This window comes from Oratosquilla oratoria, chromosome 1 (genome assembly GCF_046742065.1).
Source record: "Oratosquilla oratoria isolate Oo_2021 chromosome 1, ASM4674206v1, whole genome shotgun sequence".
In the NCBI taxonomy this organism is placed as follows: Eukaryota; Metazoa; Arthropoda; class Malacostraca; order Stomatopoda; family Squillidae; genus Oratosquilla; species Oratosquilla oratoria.
In genome coordinates this window covers 49,733,826-49,751,174 of record NC_134777.1, presented here as the reverse complement: position 1 = coordinate 49,751,174, position 17,349 = coordinate 49,733,826, and the positions used below count along the sequence as shown (strand labels likewise).

The following is a 17,349-nucleotide window of genomic DNA, read 5'->3' as shown; positions in this document are numbered from 1 at the left end:
TCCTATTAATACAACTACATTGACATTTCTCCCTAATCCCTCTATGCACTCATTTATATCTACGCAAAAAGCCTCCCTTTCCTCTACGCTCTTCTCACTACCAGGTCCATACGCACTTACAAAAACCCACATCTCCCTTCCCAGCTTCACCTTCATCCACATCAACCTTGATGAAACCTCCTTCCACTCCACTACCCACTTACTTATCTCTTCACTTACTAGTATAGCCACTCCTTCTCTCCCTCATCCCCTCTTCACTCCTGAGTACCTCCCAGCTACACTCCCAAACTCACAGTTGCCCTTTCCTTTCATTTTAGTTTCGCTCAAAGCCAGCACATCCATCATTCTTCTCACAAACATACTGCCTATCTCTTCCCTTTTACTGTATTTTTCGGACCATAAGGCGCGGGCAAGATCCTTAAAATCGGCCAAAATTGGGTGGTGAGCCTTATCATGAGGTGTGCCTTATGTGTGGCTTCAGTGCAAAAAAATGCCTCGGACAATGACGTACTATTTTGACACGTTTCATAGGTAGCCCGCCGTCGGCGACAGTGCATAGGCCTAGCAAAAGTTACAACCAAGTTATAACCAAGATGCATGTATCTTGACAAGAACATTGCGAAAACTTCGACAGGTTTCGAGTCCATGCCGACTGTAGTCATTTGGGTATTTTTTTAGTTTCGATCATGGGCGCAATATAGCAATAGAAAATTAATTATTTTGTCAATAAAAATGTATCAACGTAATATGCAATTTTGTGGGCGGAAATGAAAATAAAAATTACTTTGCTATAAGCAAATATGCTAATGAACGAAGTCGGTAGCATAGGATCGGGACGCCATCTTGTCGTCTGTCAATTAACGGCCTCGGTACTTCCGACAGTACATCGCCAGGTACATTTTCTTGAAGGAATGTTATGGAGCGGAAATACATGCATTCCTTCAAGCTGCAAGAACTTTGTATACCCCGCAAGCTGAGAGAGTGGTTGAAAAGCCCGCCAACGTCTCTCACGACGATGACAACAAGGATGAGCCGGATGACATTTAATTTGTAGGTAATGATTTATTAAACACAGGTTAGGTTAGGTTAGACGAATTTATGATCCTTTCATTTCTTCGACGTTGGCATCTATCATAACAAACATGGCGTACCATTCGCCCGACACGACTTCATTACTTACGAAATCTATTTTAGCACCTTTTTTGTTTTTTATTTCCGCTCACAAAATTGCATATTACGTTGATACATTATAATTTGCAAAGTTAATAATTAATTTTCTATTGCTATATTGCGCCCATGGTCAAAACTAAAAATTTACCGTCATTTGTAATAAATCTTGTGTTTTTAAGTGAATAGAGAATTCCGGGAATAAAACTGCTAATGTTGGTTTTATTCCCCACAATTCCCGTAACGTGTTTATGTTGTTTTTTAGGGGTATTGGTAGGGCAGACCTTCCATGGAGGTGGTCTGATTTCACTGACCAAAATAAGAAAATATATAATTTATTTTTGTAATTTTGCTAAATCCCAACCGATTTTTCTCATTCAACAACGAAAATGTTCAGTTCTGAATGCACTCACATATGCATGATTATCCAGTGATGAGACCAGGTGCGCCTTATGGTCAGGCACGTCTTATGTAAGGACGGGGAATAGCAAATTACTGCTGCGCCTTATGGTCCGAAAACTACGGTACTCTCATCTGTACCACATCCACACACATTAAAAGACCCAAACCTTAGGGTACTGGTTGGAAAACTCCCAGACCCTCTTATGCCTTTTCTTTTCTTTTTAGGAATGTCCCCTTTCGGGGCTACAGGTAGTAGGACTCCTAATCCCATCCCCGTCCCGTTTTTGTTGCCTTTTACGACTCAAGTGGAAAGACTTGGTGGTAGCATTCTCTTCCCCCACCACAGGGTCAGTGAAAACAGAAAGTGAATACTCAGAGAAATGGTACAGGACAGCAACAAGTGGTTGGGGGACAGCATAACGGAGGGACAGTCGTAGTATAAAAGTGTCATAATTTCTCTATGAACAGAGTTTTCTTCTATCATAGACAAAATTATGTGTGGCTCTGGTCCGTAGGGGTGCCCCATATAGACCCTAAAGTATCAACTGCATGCTACTTTGCCACAATAACATGCAGCCAATACCCCAGACGGGTATATATATATATATATATATATATATATATATATATATATATATATATATATATATATATATAATATATTTATATATATATATATAATGTATATATATAGTATCTAAAACTTATGAATAATAACAAATATTTTAATATTCCTGCTTAAGACTTACATTTTCTACATTTATTCAACAGTTGTAAGGATCATGAGTCGTCAGTCAGTTGTACACTTTGTTGGGCTCTTGCTTGGTGCAGCTATAGGCTACAATTCAGCTAGTCTTACCTCAGGGTTAAGGTAAGTTACTCTTTAATTTGCATCCATTTATACCCAGATAAAGGACCAATGATAAGTGCATGCCTAGTGGTCCTGTGAAATGGACATCAGTAAGAACTATTTTCATATTTCCTATCTTCAAAGTCTATTGATACCCACACTTCTGTATGGAGATACACCAAATCAGGCTTAAGACATCTCTCCATCAATTTTTACTCCCCCCCCCCTTATTTTATTTATTTATTTAATATATTTTATTTGTCTATTTCTTTATATTTGATATTATTTTGGGGAGTGGATTTTATGCCTTTGTTTTTTTACTATCTCCCTTGTAAGGGGGAAAAGTTTTTGGTATATGTATATGTAAATATATATATGTATATATATATATATATATATATATATATATATATAATATATATATATATTTATATATATATATTTATTACTTTTTAATGACAGATGGCAACAAATAGATGTTCCCCAATTTTTCCTCCTATTTACCAGTGACTTATAGATATGCCCACACATTTCCACATAAATACAGTATAGACAGCATGCCAAAGTTTCTTCCCAGGGAGAGGGAGGACTTGAGGGCTATTGCTAACTTCTGTGAGGCTATGGGTTTCCTTTCAGTGAAATTTGAGGTAACAGTCATTACCTTTATCATTTGGTGATACATGTCTATAATTTCTCATGTATGTGTAGAAATGCACACTTTATACAGTATGTACTATCTTTCGTATGTAGGGATTGATGGAGCCTGGAAGTGGTGGTCATGCAATGGAGAGAATTTGGAAGTCTCATAGGTTTGTACCACCAGAAAAGGGATCACTACCACTGTATTTTTGTTCAAACACCACCCTCAGGAGACTGTACCCTCATCTCTAGGTCATTTCCAATATCACAGCATTTATATCAAATTGGCATCCCTACCTCTCCCTTGATTTAATGGACAAAAGGGATGGGTAGGGGTGAGGGTATGCATTTAAAAAAAATCTCGCATGTTAGTTTCTTCCTCACCCACATTACCCATACATATACTTTCTTTCACTCTACCATGCTCTCATATCTCATCACATACCAGTAGAGGTACTACTTCGCTCCCACATTCCCACCACACTCCCAAACTCAAAATCACCCTTCCCTTTCTACTTGATTTCACTTAATGCTAACAAAGCCATCTTCCCTCTCACAAACATACTGTCTATCTTCCATTTTACTCTCATCTGTATCACAACCATGTATATTTAATGACCCAAATTTCGGATTGTGGTTGGAAAGCTCCTCCCAGGCTCTTGTATACCTTGACTCCTCATAGGATAATTTTATAGAGAGCAGGATACCTAGTCCCTTGACTCCATCTCACTTTGTCACCTTTTATGATTCACATGGGAAACACAGTGGCAGAATTCTTTCTAACAACTAAACAAACACATAAAAAGAAATAAGAAAGAAAAATGGGAAAGGCATAAAGCTAAAAGAGATGCAAGAACAAAAATATGAAGAACAATAAAAAAACATTAAAAACTAAAAAATTAACCTGACTACCCTTGAAACTGTTGGAGCAACCCAAGGAAAAATACCTTCACAAAAAGGACAATGTAATATAATTAACTAGCACTTCATCAAAACAAGTTCAGAGCCCACACCTCATTTCTATAACTAGTCTATATTTTCAATTTTTCAGGTCTTTTCTCTTCCATTTTATCCAAGTTTTATCCCTTTTGTCTTTTAACTCCCTACATCTTTTGTTGTACCACTTTACATATCCTTTTTCTTGTTTTTGTCTTGGAACATACTTTTCCACTCCTTTATAAATTTTTGTCAAAATATTCCATTTCTCTTCTGTTGTTTCCTCCTTGTGTATCCTTTCCCAGTCTGCTTTTTTAAATAATTCTCTTATTTTATATTTAAAAAAAAAAAAAAAAAAAAAAAAAAAAAAAAAAAAAAAAAAAATCCATACATCAATCTTCCCTTTCTATATTGTTCATTTTTTTCCCATGTATTTTTCTATTTTTCCTCATTTAGTTCTAGTTCAGCCAATATGTGGTCACTTTTACTTATTGGTGTCTTATATTCAATCTTGTCCACTATTTCAGGTTCTGATGTGATTGTTTGGTCCAGTCTTGATGGTTCTTCCTCATTTCAATACCTAGTATTCTCTTGTATCCATTGTGTCATTGTATGTTCTATAATCATATCAAGTAGTACATTTCCCCATAGGTCATCTCCACCCTTCACTGTCATCTCTTCCCAGCAGATTTCTTTACAATTAAAGTCACCCATTATAACTATTCTTCCTCCTTCTTCCATTATCTTATTTTGTGTTATCCTTGTGTCTTCTAACATATTTTTGTGTTCTCTCTCTTCCCACGAAGCCATTTTAAGAGGCACATAATTTACCACAAACTTCCTGCTCTTCCCATCCCTGTCCTCCAATTCCATCATAATCATCTCTACTCTATTCTTTCCAGTCAGGAACATAACTCCACCCCCTTGTTTTACCTTTCTGTTTCTAATCCAATAATTATATGCACCATGTCCTACACTGTTGGGTGGTAGTGGACCTTTCAATTTTGTCTCTACAATTCCCATTATGTTTGGTTCTTTTTCCTTCAGGTAATCATTCAGTTCATTCAAGCCTGTTATTAGGCCATCTATATTTGTGTAAGACACTTTTAATTTTCTGCTACTTCCATCGTATTTTCTGTTTCCCTTCCGCTTTTCTCTGTTATGGACCATTTCCTCACTTTCATATCCACTACTCTCCAATTGAATCTCTCTTTGACTGACTCTGTTCTTTTCTAATTTTTTTCCTTAGCTTCTAGTCTTTTTGCTTTCTCATCCTCTCTTTCCTCTTTATTCATCTCTCTTTTTATCCATACCTGTTTATATTGATCACTTTTTGCTAGTTTCCCTGTTTTTGCTAAGATATTCTCTGCTGTCGTTTGTGACCTGAATTTAACCTTAATTGGTCTGGTCTTATCTGTATTGTATTTCCCTAGTCTATATATTTCTTCAATTTCTTTCCCTGTTTTTTGTTCATCTTCTTGAACTACTTCTAATATCTTATTTACTTTTTCCTTCTCCTTTACTCTTGTAGTCCTATTTGGATTATGCTTCTCTTCCATCCCTAATATAATTATACATTTCTTTTTATCCATTATGTCTCTTACTATATTCTCCTTCTCCCTCATCACTTTAATAATTGTGTCCTTAGTTTGTTCTTTCATCTGTTGTGTCACTATATCTCTAAATTCAATTTTATTGTTCTCTTGTACTTTTTTTCAACCACTTACCTCTTTTGGTATGGACTCTTTCTCTTTATTATTCCTCTTAAATTCCTCATTCTCATCCTCTACTTCTCTTAACTGTCTTTTTAATTCTTCTATTTCTTTAGTTAGGTTTTGTTTCTCCTTTTGTTCTTCCAGTTTATCAACTCTTTGTGTAACTAGTGTTAATTGGTTAAACCTAACCTCCTATGCTTTGTTCATTTTTTTTTAGTTTCTCCTCTAGACTTACTAGTAGGGGGAGGTTGTCATCTCCCTTATTAAATCCATAAAAGTAGTTATCTTCTCTTTCTATTGAGCTGCTATTATATATATTTCTGCTTTTGATACCTCTGCTCCCCTGTTCTACCTTGTCTGTATGTTCTGCACACCTTTTGTTGACAACCCTTCTGACGACCGGGGCCCATTTGTCCCCTTCCCCATTTCCTTCCATTTTCCCTAATAATGTCTCCCCTTCTTCTTTTTCTTCACCTGCCCACTACACCATGAGCTTTTCCCTTCCCTACTAATACAACACATGTACTCCCTTGTTGCTGTAATCCAAGAAGATTGTGTTTCTTTCTGGAGTTCCAATCTTCGCTGTTAGATGTGTGTGTTTGTGTGAAAGGTCAGCATTACCCATAGATTAGGCCATATATTATTATTGAGCTCACATTCTTCAGGGTAATAGTTGTCTATTATGAGTCCAAAACATGATCCAAGACATGGTGAGTCACCAAACACCTCATCTTACACTGCCACATATTAGTTACATGCAAGCAAAAACACTGGAATTCTTCCTTGATAGACTTAAGGGTCAATCCCACAGCTGTTGCCTGGGAGCTGTGCAGCCATCATTTACAAGTACCCATCACTGAGCATAGTGTTGGGATAATTGGAAAAAAAAAAAAAAAAAGTCCAGTTCACAGAATTCGGGGGTCACTCAGCTACAACTACAAAATAAATATAATCAAAATGCCAACACCAGCATCGTTGTATACCCACTCACACTTCATGATGTGCCTCCTTTTACTCTCTGTACAATATACATTAGAACCTCGCTTCTTGACCACAATCTGTTCTAGAAAACTATTCCAGAGCCAATTTGATTGAGTACTTAAACTGGTTTACTGATCAGCTGGATACAGCTTTATTAGGGTGTTATTTTTCCACAAAACTCTGAATTTCACTCCATTTTCCATTTTTTTCCCATTCAGGTTGGTCAAGAACTGATATTTTGATTGACTACTGGGCAAAAAATTCTCAAATTTTTTTATTGAAAACCAATCTGTTCCAGTTGTGAAACATTCAAGAACCAAAGTACTACTGTATCTGAAGTGCATAAGACAGAATGAGTGGAAGGGTGGTGAGGTAAACACCAGGAACCGTTGGAGTTTTATTTCTAATGTTTTGTCCTGAAAGGACTTCCTCAGAGTGTACACAAACAAATCATTGACAGCTTATATACTCCCAGCTTACCCTGTTCCTCCCCGTTCGTCTTCTCTCCTCATGCACCTCCGTTCGGCATCACGAAGAACCAAGCTGGCCCTAAGAATAACTAAAAGAAGCAGAGGGAGTAAAAGAGGAGAGAGTGAGGTTGACAGTGGTGGGTTTTTGTCCGTCCCCAACTCAAGATGCGCGAGTAAATTGGAACAGCTGTTCACCCAGGCAGGGTTAAAAATTGCGTTTTGGCACTGGTACCAGGATAGGAGGGATTGTGAGGAATAAGAGCAGTGGTAAAGTCGAAACAGAAGAGAACCGCTTGATTTACAAAATACCATGCAAAAGCTGTCCTGTTCATTATTTCGGAGAAACCAGCGGAGGGATAAAAAAAACGTACCTATGAACACAAAAGCGACGTCAGAGCTCACAGAACTTCAAATTCGTTAGTGGTCCATCTTGACAACTTTGGCCACCTACCAGATTGGGAAAGAACAGAGGTGCTACATAAAGGTCTAACGAAACAGAGAAGAAAAGTAATTGAGGCAGCCTACATCAATTTACATCCATGTAGCAACCACCATGATGGATTTGTCAAATTGGCGAGAGTAATGGCCAGCTTGGTTCTTCGTGATGCCGAACGGAGGTGCATGAGGAGCGAAGACGAACGAGGAGGAATGGGGTAAGCTGGGAGCATATAAACTGTCAATGATTTGTTTGTGTACACTCTGTCTCTCTCTGTCTCTCTCTCCTCTCTCTCTCCCTCCTCTATCTCTCTCTCTCTCTCTCTTTCCTTCTCTCTCTCCCACCTTCCCCCCTCCCTCTCTCTTTTTCTCTCTCCTCTCTCTTACTCTCACCCATTTTTCTCCCTCCCTCTCCTCTCTCCTCTTCTCTCTCCTCTCCTCTCACCCTCCTTTTCTCCCTACCTCTTCTCTCTCAAAGGAGTACAAAGGATTAAAAAGGCGGAGCATGCCGACAGGAGACTTTTTGGTCCATATCTAGGTCGGATGGGAAAAAAAAATTAATAAATAAAAACTATAATAATGTAAATAACAAATAAAATACATAAATAAATGCATAGGTATAGTTAGATAATAAACAAACAGGTAAATAGTAAATAATAATAAATTGACATATAACTAATAATAAATGAGAATCAAAACAGACAAATGATAACAAAACAAAAACAAATAATATAAAATGAATTATAATCATTACAGCATCTTGCTTAGGTGTTTATCTAAATGATTCTTAAAGCTTCGAACTGAACTACATTGCACTACCTGTGCAGGAAGTTTATTCTATTCATTAACTACACAGTTGGTGAATTTGTTTCTACCCACTTCCAAATTGAATCTATTTCCGGACAATTTGAGACCATTGTTTCTTGTCTGATTCTCATTCAATGTGAAAACTTTGTCACTTTTGATGTTGTCAATTCCCTTTAAAATTTTAAAGACCTGTATCAAATCACCTCTGAGTCTACGCTTTTTTAGGGAAAACAGATTCATATGTTTTAGTCTATATTCGTATGATTTATTTTTGATATTTGGAATCAGTTTTGTGGCTCGCCATTGTACTTTTTCCAGTCTGTCAATGTCCTGTCTTTAATGAGATTCGGTGACCATACGGAAACAGCATATTCCAAATGTGGACAAACTAACGATTTATATAGATTGTTAATGAGTGATGGACTTTTGAAGTCAAAAGATCGCACAATCAGTCCTAGAATCTAATTTTCTTTCTCAGAGGCTGAAATACACTGCTTGGATGATTTGAGATTGTTACTGATAATTATGCCAAGATCTTTTTCACTATTCACTTTTGTTAACGAATTTCCAAATAACTTGTAATCGTACTTACTGTTATTTTTACCTATATGCATTACGTAGCATTTACTTGTGTTAAATTTCATTAGCCACTTTTCAGACCATTGCTGTAATTTATCTAAATCTTCTTGAATATCTAATTAAGTGATCATTTGCCATTCCGCACAGTTTTGTATTATCATGGTCTATATCATTTATATATACTATGAATAGAAGTGGCCCAAGAATGGAACCCTGAGGAACTCCACTTGTAACATTTTTCCATTTAGAAGTTTTTCCATTTAAAGCAACTCTGTTTTCGATCATTCAACCAATTACTAGTCCAACTTAACCCCTTCCATACGGTGCCGCACACGTAGGCGTCATGAGGAGCAAGTGGATTCGCGACGCTGCCATATCGGCGTCTTGATTATATTTATTGTAGTCGCCCCTGTGTTTTTTACATTCTCCCAAATGTGCCCTGAATCCCATTCTCTGTGGTTTTCAAAATTCGCGGGTGAAAGAGAGAACGATCGATATAAGCGGCGACTATATTTTATGATAAGAATATTATTACGTGACGTCATACGGCTGGCATTAGCTGCTGCCCGCGAGATTTAAGTCCCGTACTGAAGTGGTTAATAGGCTACCACTTATTCCGTGCGAAGCTAATTTAGTAAATAGTCTTTCGTGGGGGACTGTATCAAAAGTTTGTGCAAATTCTAGATATATTAAATCTATATTGTTTCTTTTGTCATAATTCGAGATAACTGTGTTGTAGAATTCGAGTAAGTTAGTCACGCAAGAACGTTTCCATCTGAAACCATGCTGGCTATCATTCATCACTTACTTTCTAAATGATGTTGGATAGCATCTCTGATGATAGTTTCCATTATTTTTCCTACGATTGAAGTCAAACTTATAGGCCTATAGTTATTTGGGGTTTTTTTTGTCACCTTTTTTGAATATGGGAGTAACGTTAGCTAGCTTCCATTCTCTTTGGACATCCCTGGATATGATGGATTTCTTGAAAATAATTTCCTTTAAGATTCTTGGGTGCCAACCATCAGGCCCTGGTGTTTTACTAACTTTGAGTTTCTCTATACACCTTTTAATTTTTTCTTTTGTTATATTTACCAGGTTTCAGTTTGGAGTTCACTTTGAGGTGTTTCGTTTACGAATACAGAGCTAAAATAATTGTTTAAAATATTACACGTTCCTTCATTTGAATATTCAAGATGACCGTCATGAGATAATAGTGGACCAATGTGATTCCTAACAATCTTTTTATCTCTAATGTAACTAGGCTAAAGAATTCTCCTCTCTTGTCTATCTCTCCCTCTCCCCTCTGTCTTTCTTTTTTCGGTCCTCTCACTCCCCTCTCTCTTCTCCCCCTCTCTCTTCTCCTCCCACCTCTCTCTCTCTCTCTCTCTCTCTCTCTCTCTCTCTCTCTCTCTCTCTCTCTCTCTCTCTCTCTCTCTCTCTCTCTCTCTCCCCCTCCCTCTCTCCTCTCACTCAGTTTCTTCTCTCTATTTCTCTCTCTCTCTCTCCCTCTCACTCAGTTTCTTCTCTCTATTTCTCTTTTCTCTCTTTCCTCTCCTTTCTCCCCTTTCTCTGTCCTCTCTTTATATATATATCTCTCTCCTCTCTCCTTTCTTTCCTCTGTCCTTTCTCCTCTCCTCTTTCCTCTCTCTCCTTTTTCCTCTCTCTCCTCTTTCCTCTCTCTCTATCTCCTTTCCCCTCTCTCTCTCTCTCTCTCTCTCTCTCTCTCTCTCTCTCTCTCTCTCTCTCTCTCTCTCTCTCTCTCTCTCTCTCTCTCTCTCCACTCTGTTTCCTTGCTCTCTCTCCTCTATATATCCCTCTCCTTTCTTTCCTCTTGGTCTTTTCTCTTTCTCTTCTCTTTCCTCATTCTTGCTCTCTCTCTCTCCTCTCTTCTATCTTTCTCTCTCCTCTCTTTCTCTCTCTCCTCTTTTTCTCTCCTCTCTCCTCTCTCGCTATATCTCTTTCTCACACTTTCTCTCCTCCTTTCCCTTTGTGCGCTCCCGTCTCATTCACCCCCTCTCTGTCTTCCTCTCCCTTCTCACTTCCCTCTCCTCTCTCTCTCCTCTCTTACTATCTCCCCCCCTCTCTCTCTCTCTCCCTCCCTCTCTCTCTCCCTCCCTCCCTCCCCTCTCACTTTCTCTCTCTTTCCTCTCTGTCTCTCCCCCCTTTCTCTCTGTCTCTCTCCCTCTCTCTCTTTCTCTCTCTTTTTCCTTTCTCTCCTCTTCTCTTCCCACCTCTCTCTCCTCTTCTCTTCCCACCTCTCTCTCTCCTCTTCTCTTCCCACCTCTCTCTCTCTCTCTCTCTCTCTCTCTCTCTCTCTCTCTCTCTCTCTCTCTCTCTCTCTCTCTCTCTCTCTCTCTCTCTCTCTCTCTCTCTCTCTCTCTCTCTCTCTCTCCCCTCACCTCTCCCCTCACATCTCCCCCTCTCTCCCCTCACCTCTCCCCCTCTCTCTCTCTCTCTCTCTCTCTCTCTCAGGTGTTCATTTTATTTATTGCATGATTATGATTACTGTTCCTGATCTCAATATATTGTTGCTATCCTATATGTCTTTAATAATATTTTTTCTTTTCTTTTGCCAGTGCACATTCCACTCCAAATCCTGGTAATGGAATGCTATATGACTTCCGCTCATTAGTGAATTTGAACAACTGGGAGGAATCATCAGACACAGTGAGAGTACCAGGGAAATCTAAGGCTGTCTTTGAGTTACAGGTGAAGATAATGACCACATTAATGAATTTTATGATTATTGATTTTCCATTTGATTGTTTTAGCAATCTATATACCAAGGGCTCTTTTCCACCTTAACAGGGAGGTAGCTTGATTAATCAGTGATGCTATATTTGAACTGTATAAAACTGATCATTGTTTAGTTGAAAATATGTGAGTTACATTTTTTGTGGCTTCATAAGTTTCTCTAATGATTCTCTTTGAACAGAAAGCAAGAACTTTTCAGCGTGCCATATTCTTTGCCCTTCTGAATCCTCAACCTAATGGAGCTGGGTTTGCTGGCTACAAAACTGCTGAAAAATGGGATCTCACAGGGTACCATGGATTGGAAATGCGAGCTAGGCGCCAAGGAGCAATTACACACTATAAGGTGGTGCTCAGGGACCAAGGGCTTGGACCTGATGAAAGTTACAGCTATGAGTATATTTTTGAGGTAAATATTATAATTAATAGTCTGTTTCACTGTTTGTGTTTTTATCATTAATGCTATGAATACTCACTTTAATGCTCAATAGTTAATACCATTAGTTGAAATATCATTAGTTTGTGCCCTCCCAATAAATCTGTGGGAGGGCCCAAGGACTCTTAATGACCACTGTTGGGATGTGCATTTCCAGTTGTATAAGCTTGAGGTGATTATTATTATTATTATTATTAGATTGGTTAATGAGGTTCCTTTCTCTCAATGTTTCCAGATGCCAGACAATGAGTTTATAAATGTAAATCTACCCTTTAGTGACTTCAAAGCATACTACAGGGGAGAATTAGTTCCTGATGCACCACCTCTTGAAATCTCAGATATCACATCTGTTGGCATTCAAACTTTTGGAGGAGTATATAGTGACTTCAAGCAAAGTGGACCAGGTACACTAGAAATTGACTTCCTAAGAGCAGTCTAGACCTGGTGAATTGGAGGTAGTACTTTGTGTATGGCTCATACTCCTATGTTGCTAGTTGTTAGGGATCAGATTTCAGGGAAATTTTGTGCTTTGTTTCATAGTAGACTCATCTTAAGTGGGATGTAAACCATACTTGTGTTGTATTTTCAATGTCATTTATAAAAAGTTATAGAACTTGTGTGTTATCATCATGCCCGTACTAAATGAAGATTGACAGTTAACCTTTTTATGTACAAGTTTATCATTCTGGAGGAAAGAGATGATAAAATCATTTTACTTTACTACCTCATGGAAGTATCAAATAAATGGTCTCATATTGTCCACATTATTTTTCCTTTTCTCCATTTATTCTCAAGACCAAATACAAGAGCTCTGCCTGTCAACCTCCAGTATCACCTTTCCACTGGTTTTAAACATAAAGAGATCTGGTAAATAGTAACTGTCTCCTCCAGTTGGTTAGCGACGTGTAAACAAACCTTAATTCACACAATTGACAATGAAAAGGGATAGCAAATTGTTACAAAAGAGATCTAGAAAGAATCAATGGCTGCAGCCAAGCATGGTAAATGTATTACAGTACTAAAGAATGCAAAATATTCAAAATGGCCAAAAGTACAAAGTGACTGGCAGTGATTTCCTAGTCACCTAGGGTGGTCGATGAATGGAATAAACTTAGTAACCACGTAGTAAGCGCTGAAACTATCAGTTGTTTTAAAAAACGATTAGACAACTTTATGGATGGGGACGACAGGTGGTGATGGATACGGAGTTGCCTACTGTAGGCCTTATGGTCTTTTGCAGTCTCCTTTATTTCTTATGTTTTTATGTAATAAAACAATTCCAAGAGCAAAAGAGGAGGACCTGGATGTTATCATGAATAATATTATTTGTCACCCAACAAGCACATCAGCAAGCTTGTTGAGACAAACATGAAGTGGGATTTCAATACATACAGAAATTATGCAAACACCTGTAGACAATCTAATTTGTCCCAGATTGAAACGTGTAATGGTGATGTGGTCCCAGCACAAAAAGTATGCTGATAAGATAAAGAGAATATAGAACAGCAACTGAAATAGTTCCATATAAGGAAAAATGACTAACTATTTCTCATGATATTTCATTCCATCCAGACATTTACTTGCATTCACATCACTTCCATTAACCACCACATGTGACCTCTAATCAGATCTCAAACACTCATTCCAAACACCTCAGCCCAAGTGCAATTTAGACTAAGATACTTTTGACTCCTGATTGTGCACCAAAGTTCCCACAGTCTAGAAAGAGAATACATATAGTACCAATTATATAAAACTAAAAAAAAAAAAAAAAAAAAAAAAAAAAACGGCATCATACTGACCCGTCCCATTACTATCCACCATATCCAAGCTGGTGGAAAAAGTAATCACAGAAAGAAACTTAACTAATCTACCCACCTCCCCAAACCAACATGGGTTCGAGGAGGGCCACTCCACCAGCAGACTTCTCAGAAACATCACAAAAATCCTGGAGAGATTTAGCAAAGTACTACCACAAAAAATTATTATAGTAGTAGTAGATATGAACAAAATATTTGATAAAGATTGTAGACACATTGTCATGACCCACCTATGGACCAGGCTAGTTGTGACATGAAAAATAAAAGTTAAGGCCATGCGCAGGGTAATTAAACTCTTCGATAAAATTAAATATTATTACACAATAACATACAACATAAATAGACATAGAATATGAAAGCATATCAATATAGGTTACATGAATTAAACTGCCAATCATTTACCAAGTAGAGTAATTGGGTGTGCTCTTGTATGTAGCATGTAAGAACAGGTGGTCAAAATGAAGGTTTGATTCTGGTTGCTAAATTTGCACAACGGTCCCTGGAACAAATGGATAGTTTGAGGTGAGGCTGATGTATGATTACTTCTGGTAGTTGGGAACATGTAAGATATTGATTGATGTTTCGTAGTTGAGAAGTAACAGTGTGTCATGTCACACATAGTCAAGTAGCAATCTGGAGAGGTCTGAAATAATTCAGGATAAAACACAAAAGCTGTGCACTTCACATGGAGATGGGCAATTGTTGTGGTCCAAAGGATTTGTTTAGCGGAGTTGTCATAATCGACGGATGTAGAATAATTTCTATGTAGATTCAGATGGGCCCTGGGCATCTGCTTCTTTTCTTGTCTTTGTTCTTTTTGCATTCTGGATCTCTCTGCTTCTCTGTCTCTCTCCTAGGTTGTTCTCTGCTTCTCTTCTCTGTGTCTCTCCCAGGTTGCTCTCTGCTTCGCCTATTACATCCTGGGAATGGGAGCTAACATTTCAAGTAGAGTAGCTGGGATGACAAAACATATGTAAAGTGGTAGTTTGAACATCTTCAGGCAATGGGGAAGCAAATAGAGCTTTCCCGCCAAATTATGTTACGTTTCTGAGCTTGGCATCATCTGACAGTATGTAATGAGGCACACCCCAGCAGACAGTTACTGTGCAATGCTTAACATTTTAAGAAATGCACATTGATATATTATGATGAAATACAATACAAATTACAACATGTATTATACATATTCACACAAGGCATGCCTTAAAATTACAACCAGGAGATTTTATTCACACAAGGGCATCACACAACACAACCACAGGATTCTTTTCATGCTAAGGATGTGACACACATACTGTCAAGAAAGATCATAGATACTAACATTCACAACGATGACAAGAAATTAGTAACAAACTTATTAATTGGCAGACAGTGTAAAGTAACTCAAAACAAGTAAAGTTCCAAGAGATAGAGGTAATGTGTTAATGATATTTAAACTGGAAACAAGGTTAGAGAAAATAGACAGAAGAGAATTACTGCTATGAGAAGAAAGATTAACAAGAGATCATAGTAAACAACAAAACTGAAAAAAAAATAAAAGATGTCAAGAAGTATAGCTTTCCATATATAAGTTGACCCTTTCCCCCAAATTTTTACATTTCCACCTCTGAAGCCCATGCTGTTGGCCTGAGTGGTGTACAAGTGAAATCCACGGGAGCCCTGGCAGCCCTCGACCTGTGAGTGAGATGGTGGCCAATCAGAGCAGGTGACCAAAATGACCCCAAAATGAAATTCTGGTTTCCCTTGTTATTCGGTGGCTCAATAAATACTTTGTTTATATGATTCTTTTGAATTGATACCACTCGCTCGTTTTTCGATGTAGGCACTTAATTATGCAAGCAACCAAACCATAAAGAAATGCACTGCAATCGCAGCGCCACTCATCGAAACTCGTTCCTGTTCTTTATTTAGTTGTGTTTACTCCTTGGGCCCATGAATTAGTGTCTGTGTTTTGTGCTACTCTTTCACATTCACTCTGGCTTTTACGAGAGTAATACATAATGTGATTGCTTCCAAGTGGCCTGCAACAACTACTACTGGTGAGATAAAGCCCAAAAGACAGAGGAAGAGTTTATTGTTGGAGAAAAAACTTGAAATTGTTAAGTGCCATGAGGGAGGTAAAGGGCCCCAATCAGCTGTCTCCACAATAATCAAACAAGGAGACAGTGTAAAGAAAGCTGCTGAAACAGCTTCTACATTAATGGCAAAGATGCTTATGAGACAGAGGGAACCAATATTGGAGGAAATGGAGAACCTCATAAGGCTGTGGATTGATGACCTGTCTTGCTGCAGCAATTCTCTTTCTACCTTCCTTGTAACAACAAAAGCCCTCTCAATTTATAATGATCTACATAAGGGATATGAAGTTAAGGATGGGTCAACTTTCAGTGCCAGTAAGCGTTGGTTCAACCGTTTTAAAGCCCGAGCAGCCCTACACAATGTCAAGGTGACTGGTGAGGCAGCAAGTTCTGACGATCCTGCTGCTGCAGCATTCATACCAACACTGAAAAAACACATTGAAGAAAATGTCATCCAGAACCTATATTGCTAAGGAGGAGAAAACAACCCCAGGATTTAAAGCTTCCAAAGACCTTGGTGCTAGGTGGTAATGCAGCTGGGGACCTGAAGCTGAAGCTTTTACTGATCTATCGCTGTAAAAACCCAAGAACATTTATGGGCTATGTGAAAGAATATCTCCCAGTGATATATAGGTCCAACAAGAAAACCTGGATGACAACTTCTATGAACCAGCTTTATGTTGCAAATTATTTGTCCCCTGCACTGCGTGACTATGCTGCCAAAGAAAACATTGCCAACCATTTCCTCCTACTGGCTGACAATGCCCCAAGTCAATCAACAACCATGGAAGATTGTGCAGACAACATAAGAGGTGATGTTTCTGCCCAAAACACGACAGCACTCATCCAGCACATGGACCAAGGTATGATCGCCACTTTCAAGGCATATTACCAGCATTGCACAATGAGTCAGCTAATTAACATGACTGATAGCCCAGACAAGCCCACAGTCAAGAGGGCTACTGACAATATCAATGCAGCATAGGAGGTGACAGGAAAAAAAAAACAATGGTTGCTGGAAGAAACTATTAAAAACTAAGCTCACTATCCAATCATTCATTATTTGATTTGGTTTTCAGGAACATAACCCAATCGTATAGTGGGGGAAACCTATAATCCCATTTTAGTGACCTGCTCCTATTGGGTCACCACCTTACCCACAGGTGGAGGGTCATCAAGCCTGCTGTTGATTGCAGGCTCAAATTTGGCAGGTTGCCATGCACTGTGCATGACTACTTCTCTGTGGTAAGTTGGGGCCAAATTGATGATCTAACTTTTTT

At 38.3% G+C, this 17,349-nt stretch overlaps 1 protein-coding gene across 1 annotated transcript in view; it reads left to right on the top strand.

Moving 5' to 3' along the window:
- The window catches only part of LOC143035088 (uncharacterized), a 34,956-nt gene extending 22,025 nt beyond the window's left edge, over nt 1-12,931 (top strand). Inside the window, exons 2-5 of the mRNA XM_076202026.1 lie at nt 2,341-2,440; nt 11,561-11,693; nt 11,920-12,144; nt 12,407-12,931. Of these exons, the coding sequence (XP_076058141.1) occupies nt 2,352-2,440; nt 11,561-11,693; nt 11,920-12,144; nt 12,407-12,610 (651 nt within the window). The 5' untranslated portion in view covers nt 2,341-2,351 and the 3' untranslated portion in view covers nt 12,611-12,931. The remainder of the gene's footprint in view (nt 1-2,340; nt 2,441-11,560; nt 11,694-11,919; nt 12,145-12,406) is intronic.
- The last annotated feature ends 4,418 nt before the right edge of the window (nt 12,932-17,349 follow it).